This window comes from Polyodon spathula, chromosome 2 (assembly GCF_017654505.1).
Source record: "Polyodon spathula isolate WHYD16114869_AA chromosome 2, ASM1765450v1, whole genome shotgun sequence".
NCBI lineage: Eukaryota > Metazoa > Chordata > Actinopteri > Acipenseriformes > Polyodontidae > Polyodon > Polyodon spathula.
The window spans coordinates 67153084-67175848 of record NC_054535.1 but is presented as its reverse complement, the minus strand read 5'-3'; the positions used below and the strand labels follow the sequence as shown (position 1 = coordinate 67175848).

General features: G+C 37.0%; 1 protein-coding gene across 1 annotated transcript in view; it reads left to right on the top strand.

The window, feature by feature from the left end:
• Positions 1-22765, top strand: part of frmd3 (FERM domain containing 3) — a 107868-nt gene that overhangs the window by 56726 nt on the left and 28377 nt on the right. Inside the window, exons 2-4 of the mRNA XM_041226931.1 lie at positions 1837-1941; positions 4431-4473; positions 9224-9302. Of these exons, the coding sequence (XP_041082865.1) occupies positions 1837-1941; positions 4431-4473; positions 9224-9302 (227 nt within the window). The remainder of the gene's footprint in view (positions 1-1836; positions 1942-4430; positions 4474-9223; positions 9303-22765) is intronic.

The window sequence follows — 22765 nt, the reverse complement described above, 5'->3', positions numbered from 1 at the left end:
ACCATCACAGTACAAAGTATCACATACAAAATATCACATTCTAGAATATCACATTACAGATGAGGGAAGTTATAAAGTACAGTAAAATCAGTAGAAAATAAGATCAATTTAAAATAAGAGCAAAATAAGGAATACAGTAAATAATTACATTTAAGAGTGAGTTCAACTAAGAGCAATTAAACGTATAGTAAAAATATTTGCTTATATAAGTAAAGTCCAATAAGAGCACGTAGCAAGAACGATACACAAATAAGGATACCTATAACAGTAAAATAAAGTACAAATACAGGAAATAGTTTAAATGAAGATTTTAGTTATTTGATAAGCTTTGAATATTATTATGCTAACTCTAGGGTCCCTCCAAACATTAAATATCCCATCTGATATGAGTTGTTACAAACTGATCAAAACTCTGCTTATCCACCCAGCAAATGGGTAAGATCAATACCTTTCTGCTGGCCTTGTCCACATTTACTACCATAGGTAGTAAATACATTGAGGATAGATAGCATTATTACGTGTTTTATGATGTGCGTTCCAGGAGTAAGGGTGTATAAATAATGCATGAGCACTGCTGGTGTAAGACTATAATGACATTCTTCCTGAATGGGAATGGATAGCATAAAACATTAAACAATGTTAGTTATTGCATTTTTCATGATATAAGCAATAACATATGAACAGCAGGCTCTTGATCAGACAGTTAATGTTATGCTAGTTATTGCCTTAGGTGCTGTCCGTGGGAGGAATGACCAGATGGGTATTATTTTTGGAAGAAACTCAATATATGGATTTTTTTTGTTATAAAGTAAAATGAACATTCTATAGTAATCTGACACCTATATGATGGGAAACACTGTTCCGAAATAATGAACCAAGAACTTTGTTTTTACTTTGTAAATCTGTCAACTTTGGGGTCCATTCTTTTGATTACATTAAGTAGCCCGTAAGTAGTCACATACCATGGTCAAAGTACAGCAACTAAATCATAATGAAAGCATGGCACGTGCAGTAAATGGGTATCCGTCAATTTGTCACACACTTTTCATCACCAGCAATTCATCACCAGCAATTCATCACCAACGACAATTCATCGTGGACAACAACTCACCGATTAGGGTTAGGGTTAGGGTTAGGGTTAGGGTTACAAGCGCCGCACCAGTCATTCTCACCTGTGGCGTTTTAACAGCTGTGATGTGATAATGTACTGTACCATCCGTGGTGAATTGTCGCTGGTGATGAATTGTTGGTGATGAATTGTCGCTGGTAATGAATTGTTGGTGATACATTGTCTGTGATAAATTGTTGGTGATAAATTGTCATAGACCCTTGTAAATGACCATAAACCATGGTAAGTACTATAAACCATGGTAAGTACCATAGACCATGGTAAGTGCACACAAAAAATCTGGGAAAGTTATAAAATCTCTTTCTAGGGCGACACCAATAACACCACTCAACCTACATTAGCCCATATGCCAATCAGACATTGGTAGAAAGCAGGTTTTGTTGTAAAGAAACTGTAAGGTTTAAAGGAATTGTGGCAAGTGACTCATCTATATAACTCAGTCCTGTATATTAAACACTTTCTTTCCTACTGTGTACTTAAGGATATGTGCTGACATTCATATAAGAAATCTATTGCACTTCTGTATTCAAGGTACATTTTTTATACAATCAGTATCAGTCATCTTCACTTACTTGTTTTACAGAGGATTACACCTTGTAAATATATTACTTTCATAGTGGAAATACAGATATTTAATAGACTTACCGGTAAATGGCGTTGGAATTAAATCTCATCAGGTGTGTTTTTTTCTCTTGTTTATTTTTCAGAGAGACACAAAAGGCCAGTACCTCCTGGATCATGTCTGCAACCATTACAGTCTCCTGGAGAAGGATTATTTTGGTATCAGATATGTTGACACAGAAAAACAACGGGTAGGTCATTAAAATACACTAACACACTGAAACACTTTCTGCTTTACTACCTTTCTACACAGTAACTACATTCATTCAAAATGATTAGTTATTGTGTAGAAAGGTAGGAAAGACAAAAGGATACGGCTGTTCTATTCAGTTGTCAATTTAATAATTATCATTTTACACCATGAACTTGAAAGATTGTGTACATTTTATGGAATCCCACATATTTTCAGCCTGGTCATACTTGAAAAGGAGACTTGAAAAGGAGATTTTATGTGATTACACAAAGAACAAATACATAAATAATCGTGAATCAGATGAGATGTAGGTTTGCATACATTTCTTTTTTCTTTTCTCTTGTATGTTGTCACTCCTCCTGTACCTGTATTTTTGCCTCCCTGTCAGCACCACCTTCTCCTGTACGCATTCCTGCTTGCTTTCCTCCACTGCTCCCTACCATGACTATCTTCAATATCCTCGTAATCATCTCCTATTGTTCCTGTCCTCCATCACCCCCCTGCGACTGCAAATCTAACTCCTCTAACCTCATATCGCTGCCTTTCCCTCTTTGCTCTCCATTTATCGTACTTAGTACATGTTCTTACTGGACTTCACTCATCTAAGCAAATGTTTACTATAAGTTTAACTGCTTTTAGTCAAACTTATTCTTACTTATAATTTACTGTATTCTTTATATTGTTCTTACTGGAATTTGATCTTATTGTGCTTTCATAACTGCTCTTATCTGTATTATGATATTCTGTGATGTGATATTTTATAATGAGACAACTTGTAATGTGATATTATATAATGCGATTCTTTGTACCGTGACATTTTGTAACAACTGTAAGTTGCCCTGGATAAGGGCATCTGCTAATAATAATAATAATAATAATAATAATAATAATAATAATAATAATAATAATAATAATAATAATAGTGATGTAGGGATTACTTATTGTCTTCAAAAAAATGTCTGGTAACCCTTTGGAATAGCTGTGACCCGTGAATGTTATGGGATTCTCCAAGGACCACAAAATTTCTTATTGGCTCTGTACTATAGTGGAAGTCCATACAGGTACTTACTACAAAGTCTCATTAACAGTTTTTTTTTCTTTGGAAAGGAGAAAAAACATTGCAGTTAAAACAAAAAACAAACAAACAAAAAAAACTCTTTAAATAAATAACTGAGAATTTGAATCCATTGTTAAATTGATTATTTCTGGTTTTGAAATTAGAAAATTGTGACACATTTTGGAGGGAAAGGCTTTGTTGTTTTCCTACATTATTGCTGCATAATTCACTCAAAATCTAAATTATAAAATGATCCAAAACCAAACTTCATTATATTAAGTAGCTTTCAGGTAATCTCGTTATTCATTTATTGGCATACAGTTCTGCAAGATCAATTTTGGAAAAACAAAACAAAACACATATGTTTTCCTTCTCTCCATTGCACACAGGGTGACATAAACGCCCAAAATCAAAACAGTTAAGACTTGGTTGCCATAGCAATAGAAACCGAAGTTCAGTACAGTTTACCAAGAGACAACACTGTGCCACTGATACTAGTAACGCATTATAAATTATTGAGGTGTCTTTATGTTTTAGTAATAATGCTGTTATGCTCTTGCATGAAGTGTGTAACCACTCAAAGCAAGCTACACTGAACTTAAAATACTTCAATTTTTAATTGGCAGTGAGGCATGAGATGATAATTAATGATGATTAAACATATAGACATAGGCTAGAAATAACATAGTAAAATGATTATCTGCATACTGTTACCACCACTACTATTTCGAAGCAATACAACTATGGCAAAGGCTTATACATATTAAAGGCCCCTCTTAATGGTTGTGTAGATGAAGTCTTGTAACGCTAAACCTACCTCTTAGCATAAGATTGTAAAACAAATACTTATTAGGTACAGTTCAGTATATTAAAATGTCTTTATATATACTACTGCTTACTGTCACTTCTAACCTAAATGGTCAAATTCCTTTTGGAATTACATTCATTTCCAGGGATTACCTTGGTCACTGTAAAACTGAGATTCCACAACTATCTATCTACTGACAGTGGTCTGTGTGTTGGTGCATCATCGTCCATAAACACATTACATTTCTGTATTTGAGTATTTTCTTTCTTGATAAAAAAGAATTGTTGTTTTTAATCTTAAAATGTGTCCTTGCCTTTGCACAAAATCAATGGGATCTGTAGTGTCAGCAAACCAGTTATATCTATATACTTTTCAAAATACCTCTGCTTTACATTTCCCACACTGATGTGAGAAAATATCTAAGACTATAAATCTAATTGATTTGTGTCTCCCTGGATGGGGAAGCAACAAGGATACATTTAGTTTTGCATATATGTGCCAAGTGAAGCATATTTGTTTAAAATGTTCCGGCTGCAGCATTCAAGACTCGCTGCCACCCTAAGCTGTTTATATTTATACACAGCTCTGGTTAATAAGAATGATGTCTGTCTTTCTCTTGCAGCACTGGCTCGAGCCTAACAAGACTATTGTGAAGCAAATGAAATGTAAGTGTTGTCAGTATCTTTTGTTGTTGTTATTTCAAGCAAACAATGCTTAAATATGTATCCAGATGTTGCTGTCTTAGTCCTGTGCCAAATTGAAACCCTAAAAGGATTTAAATATTTACTCCTTTGCAACACATTTCAATATGTGTAGAAAGGCTTGGCTTTACAAATCATTAATGGGTGTCTGGTTTCAGCAATAGGGCTGCAGGACATTTTAACTCATTTAACCCAGTCCTCGATTGCTCTCACAGGGTAAGCCCTGTTATAACTGTACACAGAGGTATTGAAACCCATTCATTTCAAATCTACCAAGGTCATTAATAACATACATGCAGTAGATGTTGTGAATTAGGTAACAAAAATGCCTATAAAAAGTAGGCAGTGCCTATAGAAAGTCTACACCCCCTTGAACTTTTTTTACATTTTGTTGTGTCCGTGCCTCAGAGTTTCCTACATTTAAATTAGGATTTTTTTCCACTTATTTACACACCATACTCCACACTGTTAAGGGGAAAGAAGTTTTTATTGAGAAAAAAATATATGTTAAAAATACAAAACTGAAAGATTATAATTGGTTAAGTCTCCACTCCCCTGAGAAATACTTGGTGGAAGCACCTTTGGCAGAAATTACAGCTGTGAGTCTGTTGGGATAGGTCTCTACCAACTTTGCACACCTAGATTTGGCAATATTTGACCATTGTTCTTTATAAAACTGTTCAAGCGCTATTAAGTTCCTTGGGGAGCATTGATGGACAGCAAACTTCAAGTAATGCCACACGTTTTTGATTGGATTTAGTTTGGGGCTCTGACTGGGTCACTCAAGGACATTTACCTTTTTGTAACTTAGCCACTCCAACGTAGTTTTGGCTGTGTGCTTTGGGTCGTTGTCATGCTGAAAAGTGAACTTCCGTCCCAGTTTCAGCTATCTTGCTGAGGGCAGCAGGTTTTCCTCTAGGACTTCTCTATACTTTGCATCATTCATTTTCCCTTCTATCCTGACAAGTGCCCCAGTCCCTGCCGATGAGAAACATCCCCATAACATGATGCTGCCAGCACCATGCTTCACAGTAGGGATGGTGTTCTTTGGGTGATGTGGTTTGTTGGGTTTGCGCTGAACATAACGCTTTGCATTTTGGCCAAAAAGTTCCATTTTAGTTTCATCAGACCACAAAACTTGTTGCCACACAGCTACAGAATCTCCTGAGTGCTTTTTTGCATATTTCAAATGGGATGCTCTGTCATCGAGTTTGGAAGGACTGCCTGATCTAGCAGGGTTTTGGTGGTGCCATGTACCTTCCACTTCTTAATAATAGTCTTGACAGTGCTCCATGGAATATTGAAGGCCTTTGATATTTTTTTATGCCCATCCCCTGATCTGTGCCTTTCAACAACTTTGTCCCGGAATTCTATTTAAAGTGCCTTGGTGCTTATGGTTGACTCTTTGCTTTGAAATGCACTACCAGGCAGATGGAACCTACAGGAACTGCTGAATTTATCCTGAAATCATGTGAATCACTACAATTTAACACAGGTGGATGCCACTAAACTTGATGTGTGATTTTGAAGGCGATTGGTTACACCTGAGGTAATTTAGGATTGCTATTACAAGGGGGTGGACACTTATCCAACCAAGCTATTTCAGTTTTTATTTTTAATTAATTTTCTACACATTTCTAGAATATTTTTTTCACTAGGAAGTTGTGGGGCAGGATGTGTAGATAATTGAAAAAAAAACAAACAACTATTTTAATTCATTTTAATTCCAGGCTATAAGGCAACAAAAGGTGAAACATTTGAAAGGGGGTGTAGACTTTCTATAGGCACTGTATATAAAAACCAAATGATAAACACCAGTTGAACGAGTCTGAAAAGGGACATATGCATGAATAGTTGTGCTGCAGTAGTGTACAGTATGTGTTGTAGCTCTCAATTCACTAAAATGACCCAGAGCCACTGCTTTAGTCACTTCGATACTGTAATACAAAACTTTTCAAATTTTAACCAGGAACTCGTTGTTTATGTTGGCAAAGATCTGTACAGCACATATCTATAGTTCCAAAATCATTTAGAAAACTCAATGTGACACACCCTACAATAGCTTCTCTAACTGCCTAAATGGATCACTGGCCAAATATAATGTTTCAGAATGCTCCAACAGGTGTCCACATGTGAGATGTAATATTGAATTGGAACTGAAAGCCCATATTGCCTCATTTAGTACTACTTTGTCAAATCCTAGCAAAAGGTATTTACTAAAGTCATATCTAATGTATGGCAAAAGTACTGGATATCAAAACACATACAGTCAGTTTAATTGACTGATTGAGTACTCTCTACTGTACATGCCTTGTTGTCTCGTTTTAACTGTATTAACACTAGAACTCATGCATGGCTCCACCGACCCAAATACTGTTGTTTCAATTAGAAAGTTTGCTTTTTTTTCAAGCACTACCTGACAAGATATGACATTAATCCCTGTGGCAAAGCAATGATTTTCACTGTGCTATCAAATAATGGAGTCTGTCACAAAAAATGAAGAAAAAAATAATATTGTGGCAGGTTATTTAAAAAAAAAAATCTTCTACAATAATTTTGGGAATGTGTGTAATACAGGTCAGTAATAATATCGACATAGAGTACGGGAATGCCCTGCAGTTGTAGTGTGCTGCCACTGTTGCAGTATATGAAACATATATAAACCTTAATATTGGATGAACAAAAGAAATGCATCACTCAGGTCTAATGGATCTAATTAAATATTTTAAACATAGATCTCAAACAAAATCACAGAAAATGTGAACAAGAGTACAGATCAAAGAATTATGATAAGTTTTCAGTATGAAACATGACACACTGTCAAAATGAAAACATTACAAAGTTAGTATCGGTTATTAACACAGTCCTGGCGGCGTGGATGCATAGACCTGATCAGTCTCTGGATAGACTGCTGAGGGATGTTCTGCCACTCTTCCTGTGCAGCTGCAGCCAGCTGGCGAACGTTGGCTGGTTACGGTTGTCTTCTATGGATGACACTGATTTGGTCCCACAGATGTTCAATTGGACTCAGATCAGGAGAAAAAGCTGGCCATGGCAAGACCTCAACATTGTTTTCTTGAAGTCGTGTAATTGTAATCCTAGCACTGTGTGGTCTTGCATTGTCCTGCTGGAAAATTGACGCTTCCGGATTGGCTTGCAGGAACAGAAAAACTGTTGCCTCAAGGACTTTGTCAGTGTGTCGCTGAGCAGTAAAGTTGCCCTCAAGCTGCACCAAAGGCATTCTTGTTTTAAAGGAGATTCCTTCCCACATCATCACACTTCCACCACCCCACCGGTTGGCTTGAACAATGCAACAGTTAGCATAACGCTCACCATGTCTCCACACATGTTGTCAGATCTGTCAAGAGAAAAATGGCATTCATTGGTGAATAAAACACTCCAGCACTCTCTCTGCCGCCACCTCAGATGTTCTCTGGCCCACAGAAGACGCCAATTTCGTCTTTCAACTATCATCATGTTACCCCTGAACGGCCTCCGAGCATGCAAATCATTTTCACTACAGTCATTCTGCTAATGCGCAGGTTTTTTCTTCCTGGAATTTCTCCTGCTGTAGCCACTGCAATTTGAAAATGATTACGCAGATGGATCAGTCGTGTGTGACGATCCTGGGCTGGTGTGGTGACCCTCTACCTTCCAGGATGTGGCCTGTCCCTCACAGAGATAGTTTCCTGGGTTCTCTGGACTGATCTGCTGATTGTTGAAGCAGAACATCTGATTCTCCAGGCAACTTCTCTCACAGACAGGCCACCTAGAATAATGCCGATAGCAACAGGCGATCATCATTACTCAAGCAGGGCATGGTCGTATCTTTCGCATTAGTTAAAATCATGTCTTTTCGAATGGCTATTTATACAGATTCTTAATCGGCTCATTTTAGCAATTTTAATTCAAATTAAATACCAAATACTGAGCACCTGGCGTTTTATGAAATCACATGACTTGATCTCAGTATTTTGTTATCCCAAGGAACAAGGCTACTCAAACAATCAACAAACCTGTTCTCTATTTAAAATGTAAATGACATTATGTATGTGCCAAATGAGCTGTTGATGTAAAACTGTTGCATTTTCATTGTGTATCAGTATATGAGAGGGCTGTGGTGTGCAAGTTGAATTATTAATTGGGATTTGAGAAAAAAAGACCCTTGTCTTTTTTTCTGCAAAGGTACCTGAACAAATTGATACTGATATTGGAATGAAATGATGATCAGTTTTTTTTTTTTTTACTTTTCATGGCATCAGTGTATTTGATGTGTGATATACTTTGAAACATTGAACACGGTCATCATTAAGACTGGTTGCTTGCAGTTTGCTTATGTTCACGCTGTCTGATGCCAAGGCTTCTCTGAAAGAAAGGAAGAAAAGGGCCTGCTGTCAATCAGCTTGCTTTGTATAATCCCATCTTTTCTGAAAATGGCAGGAGAAATGTTTGGGTAACACTTTAGCCAGAGGGCATGTTGTGTAGAATATTTATTCAGGTCTGTTGCTGCTGCTGCATTAAAAATCAGCAGTATAGGCAACCTTGTTATAATATTGAATGTAACCGAGAACAGGCTTGGATTCACAGTATAGTACAGTGTGTCACAAGTCTGACAGTTTATCAGAAAACATGACAGTAGCTATTTTAAATGTACAGATGGTCATACACCTTACCTGTGTTACTAATATTTGTCTCATCTGTTCTCAATTTTCAGCTCGTCCACCATATACCATGTGCTTCAGAGTGAAATTCTATCCCCACGAGCCCATGAAGATAAAAGAAGAGCTTACCAGGTACTTTATAATTTGATATGCACAAAATTAGATATTACAAATCGTTTGAAACGTCAACAAAGTAGGAAGGTGTTTCTTAAAAAGTCCAGGATATCGACCCCAGGATTGTAGCGAGTACGACTCAGGTTTATATACATATAAACGAACACTGCAATAAACGAACACTTCAATAAATATCAGGGACCTACAGTGATTAAAACATATTAATATAGGGATTGTCCACTGAGGTGTGACAGTAGCAAAAGTTACACAGAAATATACAGGCATGCATATATATATATATATATATATATATATATATATATATATATATATATATATATATATATATATATATATATATATATATATATATATATATATATATATATATATATATATATATATATACATCAGGACATTCATTTAAAGTTGTTGTAGCTAAAACATAAATTAATACATTTTCCCTGTCATGTAGTTCCATTCACTATATAGTTCTCAATTTGCAGTTTATAAAGAAAAACTTGTTCTAGCAAATATTTATTTTCATTTTAAAACATGACATCTAGTACTGTGCTATGTTAAAGAAACGTGTTAGTTGTCTTGCCTTGCCTTCCAGGAAATCTGTTTCTTTGGTCATTTCACCTCAGCAGTGTCTTTAGGATCAAATAATCTTACTGGTTGCAAAGCAGCTCAGTCATTAGTGGAAGAAGCTGGTTGGTTACTGACAAGAAAGAAGGCCCGGAAGGGGTGGGGGACATTTCACTCTCCAGTTTAAATGACAGAAAACAAGCCCTGCGTACAGAGATTTCTTTAATCTAGCAGTGAAGTACCAGAGATCATGTTTTTAACTTGTACATCAGTTGTACGGTTTATGTACTGTATTTTAACCCTTTGCGTCCATTTATTAAGCTCATGTCAGACACGTCAGGTCCAATTTATTTTCACACGCGCTGTTTAAAAGTATTTCACAGTTAAACATGTTTAATAGGAAAGGGTTTTATTTATATGTTGAGCATATTCATCATGACTGCCATCAGTAAACTTCATAATTCCTTTCACACAATTGCACAGCATTTTCAACAAGCTATGCAGATATTGAACACATTACGAGGGCCATTTCAGTCTGTCAAAAAAAAAAAAAAAACTGGTTAGTGACTGTTATAGTCAGTTCAAATAATAAAAACAAGCAAGTGCATTACAGGATTTTCTGTAAACAAAGCAACATTTAGATCAAAAGACCCATTTGGATTAGACCTGAATTCTGTACTCTGGCTGGTATGGTTGGTAGTATTTTTTTCACTAAGAACCCTTTTTGCTAGTTATTGCTGTTGTATTGTATAAGATCAATAAGGACAAAGTCATTATCAGTTTGGATGCTTGCCTTCACTAAGTTTATATCTGGTGACCTGATGGTCATTATGCGTTGTTAGCATAGTGCTTCAAAAAGTAATTATACTGTTATCTATATATAACTAGAAAATCCTCTGAAAGTTCCCAATGGTTTAATCTGATATACTCTTTGTATTTAAACAATTCTCCTCTATTTCTTGTCTTACATTTTTCAACTGCAGAAAAGGCTGATGCCATTCAGGATTTCAAAGTGAAATTATGCTAGAGATGGCAATACATTTAATTATGTGATAAAAAGCTGATGTGGATTATTTACTACCACGATTAATTAGGATAATAACAGGAGGCAACCAACCCAGAGGATGTAAGTAATATTTCCCCATGGAAATGTATTCAATGAGCACCAGAAAGCCATGACTTTGGAATATGTTCAGGTCGCTGCAGTCGGGAGTGGTAATCTTTGAAGCAGGTTTTCTAATCATATTGAAACATAACTGATAATTTCTTGTAAGACAAACAGACACACTGTGCTTGTTTAATGCAGAACATTTATTCACATATTAAACAGGCTCTGATCACTCTGGTCTGTCATCGTCATGTCTCTCGGCTTCAGCTGAGAGTCTGTTCCCAAGGAAACGCTGACACTGTGGGTGTTGTTCACAGCGTGCCTCTCCGTTAGCTGACTAAAGGACAGATGTATACACAGTGGAGCAAGATAGAGTGCTCATACGGCTCCAAGACTAATCTGGAGTAAATATGCTTTCCAAGAGTAAATTAGTTGTTAGGCTACTGATCAACAATAAGATAGCTCAAAATAAAATAATTAAATCACAAGCCTCACAGAGCAATGTCAAGCACACATCCATAAGTAAAAATAACAACATTAAAACAGCTGTTCAACAACCCTTAGAAAAGTTTACTGTGGTAAAGTAACGTGCAGTGAAACATGGTGAAAGAATTGAAAGCACAGTAAAGGTAAAAACAGTATGATAAACCAATTATGGTTAACAATAGTACAGTATAGGAAACACCTAATTAACCAAAAAATTACCAAGCACCAAGTTTACTATGAAAAACTTACAACTGGCTGGAACATGATCATTAAAAGCACTATTTAAGGGCAATATTTTAAATTGCTATTAAAAGATGCCTTACCCTTTCCCTGCTCTTCATTTATTTATGATCTGAAGTGTTTTATATTCTATGGTGCCTGATACCACTCTATTAACACTTAAATATAATAATTGCATTTGTACAGACTTCATAGGGGGTTATGAGGAAATCAAATGGTTGTGTTGCAAATTATATATGCTAATAAGATTAGGAGCGACATTTCTGACTATACCAGGTCCTCTCTGTGACATTGTTAATGAAGCCGAATGCTAGGTTGGAATATTCCCGTGGACTTGTTTAATGAGCTACTCTTTGTTTGCTGAAATAAGATAGTGAAGAGCAGGCTTTGATCACAAGATGGCAAGATAAGTGATGTGTGATTCCAGCAGTCTTCTGAAAGGGAGGAGGAGGGATTTTGATCCCAGGGCAATTCAATGCATAATGGAAATCACTCCAACTTGTACAGTGTGGTAAAAAAAAAAAAAAAAAAAAGGTTTATGTAGTATGAATACTGAAGGTTCTGTTTGCTATCATTTTTGAATCCATGTGGCTTCAAACAGTCTCTCAATTATTCTCTCTAAAGACAGACAGTGCACCAGATTGTTCTACAGAATGTGGTATTTCTTTCTTCCACTAGGGGCAGAATGTTGCAGGAGTTCGGGTTATTTTTTATACCCCCATGAGGCAACAGTTACCACTGAAACTGAAAATGAGATGTAAAGTGATTCAAAACAACAAAAAGATCAAATTCAAGTCTTTATATTATTAATAGATAACGCCACCTACTGCCAGCAAAACAAAAGGACACCTGAGCACTAGATATTGACTCTTACTTTAATAAATATGCTTTGGCTGATTCAACCTATGGTACTGTGGCTGGCAAATAGAACTGAAAAGCAGTGTGGCTCCCGAACTATGAAAAGATAAAAAAAAAACAAAAAAAACAAACCAGATAACCACCCCCCCCCCCCCCCCCCCCCCCCCCCCCCCCCCCCCCCCCAAAAAAAAAAAAAAAACACCTGGGATTTGAGTAACTGCAGTAATGCAGACATGAAAATGTGAGGCTAAATAAGTATGTACTGCAGAATGTTTGTTGTTAAACCCGTATTGGCTTATTGTTGAGGAGGTATGTATGATGTGAGGTTAAAGGTGTTTTAAAGAGGAGACTCGTATGCGTTTGCTTTTTTTTATTGTCATTGCTTTCAAAACTGGACCTGTAAACAAAGAAAAGGTTGTCTTTATGCAAGATGATTAAGGAGATGCAGCTTCTAGTAATAAACATAATTACTGGGATTTACTCTTGGCAACAGAGCTTAGACTACTAACACAATGCAAGCATTGGAACGTCAGTCACTCATTTCACTCATCCTTTGTGTGTCAGGGCTACAAGAGTTTACCTCTGTCTCCAGGGTCTCAGTCTTCCTTCATTTTTTTCCTAATTTCAAGATAGATCTGGTTTAGAGCCATTAGCGAGTGCTGTTATTGTTTAGAAAATCAATGGATCTGTGTCAAAAACCTTGTTTGCATGGATTGCATGACAACATCTGCTAAGGCTAAGTTTGCTTGTACAAGTGTGTGATATGCATTGCCTGAAACTTGGAATCATCTGACACAACTGGTCCATTGCAAGCACCCTGGGCATCAACAAAGACAGAGAGGAACCTGCATCAATGTGGAGTAGGAATGAGCAAATGCAGAACTATTATCCTAATACATTAGGAAACATTTGAAGAAAAAACTAAAATATATACTGAACATCAACAGAAATATATCACTAATATTTGAGCATCAAAAGAAACGTATCACTTATATTTGGATAAAATTCACTAGATATGATCGAAAAATGACAAACTGTTTTAGAACAGGTGCAGTGACTTTTTATTGTGCTGATTAACAGCTGACATCACGAAGATGCTGCAAAATGATCTGCCGATCTTGGGCAGGGGTTGTGACTCTTGGTCTCCCAGTTCATGGCCTGTCATTGACAGAGTGTGTCTGATTATACCATTTCGCAGGTTTGAAACTGCTGGCTTTGAGCACCCAAGACGGCAAGCCACAGTTTGATGCCCTAGTCCGTCCTCCAACATGCCGATTGCATGAAGGCGCTGCTGTCTTGACAGAGGTGGCATATTGTTATTTTTTGTGTGATTTTTTTATTGTTTTTATTCAAGCTTACAATTCAACAACTGAAATCCCTCCATATCCAGTGTCCAATCAACTGTCTCACTAATTAGGTGATTAAGTGCATATGCTTGTCATAGTCACTCAAGCTTGTCATGGTCAAGGATGAATTTGATCGAGTGATTAAAAAGAAACCAAAAACATTTTGTCAATGTCCGTCATTTATATACCTTATTTTTTTCAAAAATAAAAGTGTTATAATAGTGATACGTTTCTTGTGATTCTCGGTATAGTAAATTTCGCTCTCAATGCACTGCGTTGGTGTAATAATCTTGCTTTAATGAAGTAAAGAAAATGCTGCCTCTTTGTTACAAATAATATAATATATTTTGTATACTTCAGGATCCATAGGAAACAAATGAAAATTGAAACTTTACAAGGGTCTCCAAGTGTTTTGCAAATGGAATAGCAAGGGACTATTACCATATTAGAGACCTTAGCATAATCATTAACATTATGTGTCATAGGTCTTAACATACGAACCTGAATATCTTTCTTGTGAACCTTGTCTGCTGGTGACATTCTGTGTCACTGTTGGTGATTGAGTCAAAACTTCAGAAAACACTGTTAAAACATTTTGGTGAATGCAATTAGTCAAAAGTACAATGCAATGCAGTGCTATATGTATAAAATGGTAGCTCTCTGTTCATTTTATCTTGTTAGAAAATATTTATACTGCCCACAACAAACTTGCCACTATGCTAGTGAGCCAAATACCCATGATCCTTTATCCAAGGCAACTTACATAGACTAGGGTGTGTGAACTATGCATCAGCTGCAGAATCACTTACAACATCTCACCTGAAAGATGGAGCACAAGAAGGTTAAGTGACTTGGTGAGGGTCACACAATGAGTCAGTGGGTGAGCCAGGATTTAAACACAGAACCTCCTGGTTACAAACCCTTTTCTTTAACTGCTGGACCACGCAGCCTCCTAGATGTATAGTATTTTCTTTGGTCTTGCTCAGGAAGTAAAACTGAAGCTGATTAAGTGTATAACGTGGTAAGTACATGTTTTATAGTTTGTTCAACACAAACCATAATTACGCAAATCAAAGAACACCTACCACTAAGCTGAGGGGTGTCCCATTATCAGTACAAGTGGGTAATGAATTCACTTCTTGACTTTTTAAATATAAAAAAAAAACTGTATGGGCCATTACACATTACAAAAAGCTTAATTAGGCATGTTTATTTGGTATTGAGTTTGAGTATGGTAGTCAGTATTGAATTTAAGGATCTTTATTTTAATTTTTAATAATGTTTAGTCAAACCCTATAGCTCTGCACCAAACATAATATCTCAATTAAACGTTCTGCATAAATCCTATTACAACTGCTTTAATTGCCATTTCCAGTCAACATATTTTAAATGTAATAATTTAGCATTTAGTAAGTCTTTCTAAAAAATACATTCATTTTATTTGTAATTAATTCGAAGTATTTAGTATTAGCTTTCAATTTATGGTGAATAATTAATTAAAACCCTGTACATAGCTAACACTAGAAAGTCCTGTATTGTTCATTCATTTTGAAGTAGATCTGATGTGATCAAGAGAAATCCTTGTGTCAAAGTCTCAAAACTTAAAATATGATCTGTTTGTATTCTCAGTGAATGTCAAATATTTTGGTCCTAATTTAATGCTTCAATTAGAAACAGCTCCATGTAAAATTACAGTATCACAAATGATTAAGTGAATAAAATATACAGTAGCTGCAAAAGAATGTAAAAAACGCCCATGGTGCGGTGCCTAACATTCACATATTTGTTATGTTTTAAATAACATTTCGGTTGTACCTTTCTTTAGTTGTAACCTGTGTGGTTCAGGGGGCAGGAGCCAGGCTCCCCAGCCAATCTATCAATTAACCTCCCTATTTAAGCGCTGGGTTGAACACTCATTCTCTGTCTTGCTTTTTGCGTTTTCCACCTTTCTCCCCTGCCCTCCAAAACACAGCACTACCTCTGCAACAGTCTTCTTCTGGGTGCAAGTGACGTTCACTTCCGAACCTTAGGTCTAGCCGAGCTGGCCTCAACCTCCGAGAGGAAGGTTCTCCGAGAGCCAGAGGGGACCCCCGGCCAAATCAATCTTAACAATCTTTCTATCATTCCAGGTTCAACCTGGGGGCAGCACGCATACTCCCAGCCTCTCTTATTGTTATGCAGCACAGCAGACCAGCAGTCGCCAGGCTTTTGCTTACATTGTTACTTTTTCTGTGCTTTGGTTATGAGAAACTTTTATAGGAGAGGTTTGCCCTTGTTTGTTTTATATGTGCTTGTTTGGTGGGCTCTGCTATACCTCTCTCGGCTTCACAGTGCCTGCTGATGCTCCGCTGTGCTCTGACTGCTGCCTTGGCCCTGGTTTACAATACTTCCCTATGCAATTTTGGTAATAAATTATCTTACAAAGTTACAAATTATAGAAAAGTGTTTATTCTGCTGTCTGTCCATGCTCTATTACCCTCCACCTCTGAGTAGGCTCTAATAATGGTGTCTGTAGTGATACACTCATGGAATCATGGGATAGCATGAGTGAACCATGGGATTGATTGTCCCATTGTTCTTTTACAATCCTTGCTTTCACTGCGCCTGCCCGGCACTAAAGCTGCCAATATTTCAAATTTGTGTTATCTCATTCAAGCTTACAATGCTCCCTATGCAGCCTGCTGCACCTTGACCAGCAATTCGTTCAGCAATATTCTTTCTCTCCTTCAGCAGTAGCTGTAAACTCCCAAGTGAAGCCCTAAGCTACAAGCTCACTGTCACAAATCAAACTCACTGTGGCAAATAAAGTTCACCGTCACAAGTCGAGCAGTTGCCGATTTCTGCTGCTAGGCGTCTCCCCTCTTCCAACAGTGAAATTCTCAAATCTTTGGTGGCAAACAATTATGCAATAACTTTATTTCTTCATTTTGTTAGATCAAACTATGCCATTTTCTGGTCATATGCAGTCTCTGTGGCAAAGCCCATTTGCTCTTCACTCCCTGATCTATCCAGCCATGCTTCTCCACCGCATATGGCTCCTTGGATTCTCTATGTATTTGCTGTTGGAACCTACTTCTCTCTTCCTACATTCTCGCTCCTCCTACGCATTCAACTGATGTGCCTTCACAACCTTCTGCAAGCAAGATTGCATCTGCCCTGCACCCTTCAATCAGGATTTAATTGAAGTCTTTCCTTGTTCACGCAAAAGATAATTTACATAATTCAGCAATGTGGTATTTCACAATTCATCCCTTCACAATAATAATAATATTAATAATAATATCTTTATTTTTATATAGCGCCTTTCATAGTGGACCACCATCACAAAGCCCTTTAAATCTCATCACGCCTGGGCAACATTAGATGGTTGCTGCCCTCGCTCCATCTATTCACTCACCCTGCCTGGTCTCCTCGTCTGATCTTTCTCAGCTGCCTGTACCTCCATTCATGAAAGCTGATATTCAATTAAATCCATCCCTTTCAAATCTCCTCGCTTCAGCTCAAGACTATATGGCCACTGTCATCGCTCAATCCACCCACTCCTCCTACTCAACAGACTGGTCTACCTTCACTGGGTGGTGAGATTCATCCTTAATTATATAATACAAATAAAAAAAAATTCCTCCAGTAGATTGTCACTAATAACACTATGTAACACAATTTTTGTTCCTGGGTAGTAAGTGTTATTTCCTAATTGCTTATGCCTCAAAAGTATAGAAAATGGCTATTATTCCCCACAAACTTTGCTTTATGTGACCAGGACAGTGATATTTCAAAATATCACTATTTCCAATGGGAAAACAGGCAAATGTGTGTCTTTTCGTTCACATAAAGTCAGAAAAAAAACAACATATGAATCCAAATTAACATGTATTTATACTAAAGTAATACAAAAATGACTACAAAAGATTAAGAAGTGAGTAGTTTTGAGATTTACCATTATACTGTAAATTTACAGTATAATTGTAAATCTCGAAAAACAACTCACTTCTAAATCTTTGGTAGTCATTTTTGTATTACTTTAGTATAAATACATGTTAATTTGGATTCATATGTTGTTTTTTTCTGACTTTATGTGAACGAAAAGACACAAAAGCTCCTGTTTTCTCATTGGAAATAGTGATATTTCAAAATATCACTGTCCTGGTCACAAAACACAGCAAAGGTCTGTGAAAAAGAAAAGCCGGAGCATTCAAGAAGAGCATTGAGTTTGTCAGAAAGATTGGGAAGCATTGTTTTGTGTAATTGAAAACAGGGTAAGCCATATTGTCTGCTTTGCTCATCTTTCCTGACAGTTTGCAAGATGTATAAAATAAAACGACACTTTGGCATGCAGAGTTCCACAAAAAGTACCCCACTGGTAGTGAGGAAAGAATCTTAAAAATAAGGAATCTGAAATGGGATTTAGAAACGCAAAAGTCGTCTCTTATTGCTGCCTTGACTGAGTCTCTGTTGGTGACTTTAGCATCGTTTCGTATTTGCTGGCTTCTAGCAAGAAAATGCAAGCTGTTTAGGGATGGGAAACTTATGAAAGAATGGTTTCTTAGGCATCCAGTGAAGTGCTTTTTCAACATATGAGAAACAAAGACGAAGTGATTAGTAAAATATCTATGTTGCATAGATATTTTACTCAGCAGAGATATAGTTAGTCGCCGTGTTCAGCGTTTAGCTGACAATCTGTCAGGGGGAAATAGAAGAGGCTACCGCAATAAGCCTGGCACTTGATGAGTCAACAGATATAAGGGATGTCGCACAGTTATTTGTAGGGGTCTACTTAAATCGCTGTAAATTTACGTATTTTTCACGGGTAGGTTGGGGAATAAAATTAGAATTTCGCTGACATTTCGCGGACCTGTTTAAACATTAAATAAACCTAGGTAGACAGTACTTCAGAACAAACTATAAACCCTAAAAATAATGGTACTTGCTTATTTACTAAAACAGAGTGCTGTCATTTGTTAAAGACAAGCATGAAGCACCCTCCTGCAGTTGACTTGCCCATGCATTGAAACTACACGTCTGCATCCACTGAATTGATATGAAGTGTAAGGCAAAGCTTTGTGGCTATTTGGGTCTAAAATTCCAACTGCGAAAAAGTAAGCAGCAGGTTGAAGCGAGGTGGCTGTGCTAGATCGTTGTAGTACTGATTTAACTTGCAGACAGGAATACTTTTTGTCTGGGCTGACTTTCCAGTTTGGTTTCTGAAAGCTGTTTATTTTAGATCTGTTCACCAGCCTCTGTAGTAGCCGTTTAATGTGTGATTCTGAAGCTAAGTAGCGATCAATCGTATTTTCTCCAAAGACACATTAAGATAGGCAAAACAATTACTTCCATCTGCATGTACAGTTTCTTTGGGAAATATCTTAAAACTATCATCAGCTGAAATATACTTTGCTTTCTTTGTCATCCAAGTCTTCTACTTCACCTCCAATGCTGAAAACTAGATTTTAGCAACCGAAATGAAAGCAATGCATTGCCCCACCCCCTACTGCACAGTACAGGTCACAGAAAAGCAGTGAAGACGCACTGATAGGCTGATTAAAACTTTGTTGTCATTTGAATAGTAAACAACAATATTAACCACTTTGGAGATTTTTTTGGTAAATGTTTTTTGTGGATGTTTTTTTGCTTAAGTGCAATGCACACAGGACGCAAAGGAATAAAAAAGGGCTGTCTACAGAAGGAAGATACGTAGTTTGCATACGTTGTGTAGTAGGTCATTTAAACAATGATTTTTTTTTTTTCTCTCTGTGTACTTGCCCGAAACGCATTGGCCCCTAAAAGAGATTAATTTCGCGGTGACCTCTCAATTTCACGATTTCCGTGAAATCCGCGAAAATTGCCATTTAGGTAGGACCCTAGTTATTTGTGTGGGTGAGCTATATAAACAGGAATTGCAGGGGAACTTTGCATGGATTGCACAATAAGACTCGCGGAGAAGATGTTTTCAGTGGGCTGCAAGAAGTCTTCTAATTTTGGAGTTGAATTTAAAAACGTAGTCACTGTAACGACAGATGGCGCACGTTCCATGACCGGAAAACACAAAGGTCTGGTCAGTTTCATTTGAAAAGAGAAACTAGGCCTTATTGCTGTCCACTGTTTAATACACCAGCAAGCTCTATGCTCAAAACTGGGAAGTGGTTGCTTGCATGAAGTTATGAAAACTTGTTGAGACCGTAAACAAACTTTGCAAGCATTCGCTGCAACATCGTTTGTTTGCTCAACTTGTTTCAAGTGTACAGGATAGCAACTATGAAGACCTACCTTACCACACAGAGGTAAGGTGGCTCAGCAGGGGTCAGGTTCTACAGAGATTTTCTGAATTGCTCCCATAAGTACACAAAATGCACGATTTAGCTCAGATCAGCAATGACAAGTGGCTGCTGGATTTGTCATTCCTCACATATTTAACTCTGATGCTAAATCACCTGAATTTGGAACGCCAGGGTAAAGACAGGCCCTAAACATTATTTTCCAGAAAATTTCAACCTTCATGAGCAAACTTGATCTGGTCATCATGCAGCCAGTTCAGTTTGTCAAGAATCCCTTTTCTTTCCCAGTTGCAAATGCAGGTGAGATTGATGAATATCATGGCATTGCAAAAGAAGACAAGGACAACGAATTGCTTGAGCTGCAAACAGAAGGGAGAAACTGCAGAGGGGCAAATGCAGAGGGTACTTTAGAAATGTGGAAATGCATTGAAAAAGCAAGTCTAAGAAATGCAGCTGCAAACATCCTATCAGTGTTTGCTTCAACATACTCATGTGAATCAACATTTTCTGCAATGGGGAGGATTAAAACAAAACTCAGATCCCATCTAACTGACAAGTATTTTGAGGCAGAGCTGAGATCCACTGTTACTTCACTTGTGCTGGACTTTGACACCTTCGCACAAAGTGTTAATGCACAGCAGTCCCACTGAGCCACAGCAAGTCCATTTTAATTTTGCTTTGTTCTACTATGCTTTCAGTGTGTATATGGTAGCAGTTCACTGTGATGAAAGGTTATACATACTGGTTATATAGCTGCATACTTGTATATATTGACAGATATCCTATGTGTATTACAGCTACAAAGCAAATTGCGGAAATTGGTTGTATTATTTTTAGCTACTGTATATGCGGCCCATTTTAAGAAATGGTTACATTGATTTTTTTGGATAAGCGACCTGTGATAAATGTTGAGTTGTGCACCTTTGCCGTAATCGTAGGCTTTCCTTGTAGGTGGGACGACTTCTAGTCTTCTCAAATGTATCTGTTATACTTCTCTTCATTTTCCCCTTGGTGGAAGTAATACTTTCTTCCAAGCCTTGGAGGCTGATCGGTTCGGTCTCACCTCCGTGAGGGTGGCTCTCGGTGAGAAAAGGGAAAGCACGTCATCTCCCTAAAGTCACAAGCACATAATTCCTATTTCAAGTCCCAGAGTTTACTCTGCTCAGCCCTTGCTCCTGTCCTGTGAATCGGTGCGTATGTCAATTTAAATATCCAGGTAATGGCTAGATTTGTCCAGATACATTAGAATCTGGATACAGACAGGATGTTTCTTATGAATGCAAAAAAAAGAGTTAATCAATTGATTACACATTCAATATACAGTGGATACTAGGAGTATATTTGGCCAAATTAGTTAACTTGTTCTATAAACTACACCATTATGTGCTTCACTGTGATTGATTCGCTCATCACTGTCTTTGTATCATAGCCTAAATTGATCATCCCTGTCTGGATAAAGATGTACAATTAGTATGTGTGGTTAGTTAAAAATCAGCTATCTGCCAAGTCACCTTGAAATGTTTTTTTAGTTTTTAATGCTGCCTACTCAGTGATTTGCCCATGAATTGCATTTTGGTACTGGTCCCTATTTTGAGACTGTAAATAATAATAATAATAATAATAATAATAATAATAATAATAATAATAATAATAATAATAATAATTATTTTAATATAGTGCCTTTCATAATGTACAACCATCACAAAGCGCTTTACAAAATACGAGAGTAGGGCACACAGCCTCTTCTAAATACAGATACAGACACACAAGCTCTATAGCTGCAGAGCTTGGCTTATATTTTAAACATATTAAATGTAAAAAGGAAAAAAAAACATGTTTGACAAGCTGTATCATATCAACAGGCAATATTTTATCATACATATCAAAGCTGTCAGCCTGTACAGATATTCATCCATATTGTTACTCAAGAGGAAGACCAGACTAGAATATGTTATTTCATGTGGAACAGGATGGGATGCTTTTTTTTATTAAAAACCTGACACTTTCTAATATGCCCAAGTACAATTGTAATGGAGATTAGTCATGTCCAAATTTGCAAATTACAATAACAGTTATCATCATGCTAACTGTCAAAATCATTACTGCCTTTACTAATAATGGAACTATCGTAGAAAGCTTGTTGATGTGATCAGTGTTAACAACTTGAAAGGTGACTTGTGACTTTACTCAGTATGCAGGATGAGGTGCGTTTCATAACATAAAGCCTTATAAGGTGGCCTATAAAATGTTAATACATATTTCCTGTATTGAATACTGTAACCCACAGTGAAAATATCAACTCAATCCATATTCCCTGTAAAATGTTATCAGTGCACTTAAAACAAATGTAGCACATGTTTACATTTGCGCTAATAACTCCTCAGACCCTCTGCCCTAATTGGTCAGCCACATGTCAGCCTGTGAGGGGTTTTATAGTTCAGTCACGAGTGCAGTGACATGGGTTCCAGGTAAATGGATACCTGTAAAGGCTTGTCTACCCACAATTTGATCATACAATAGACTTGCACAAATGCCTGAAAAGTACATTGTGCTGAAGACATTTCAAAGACCACATGGTGTAGT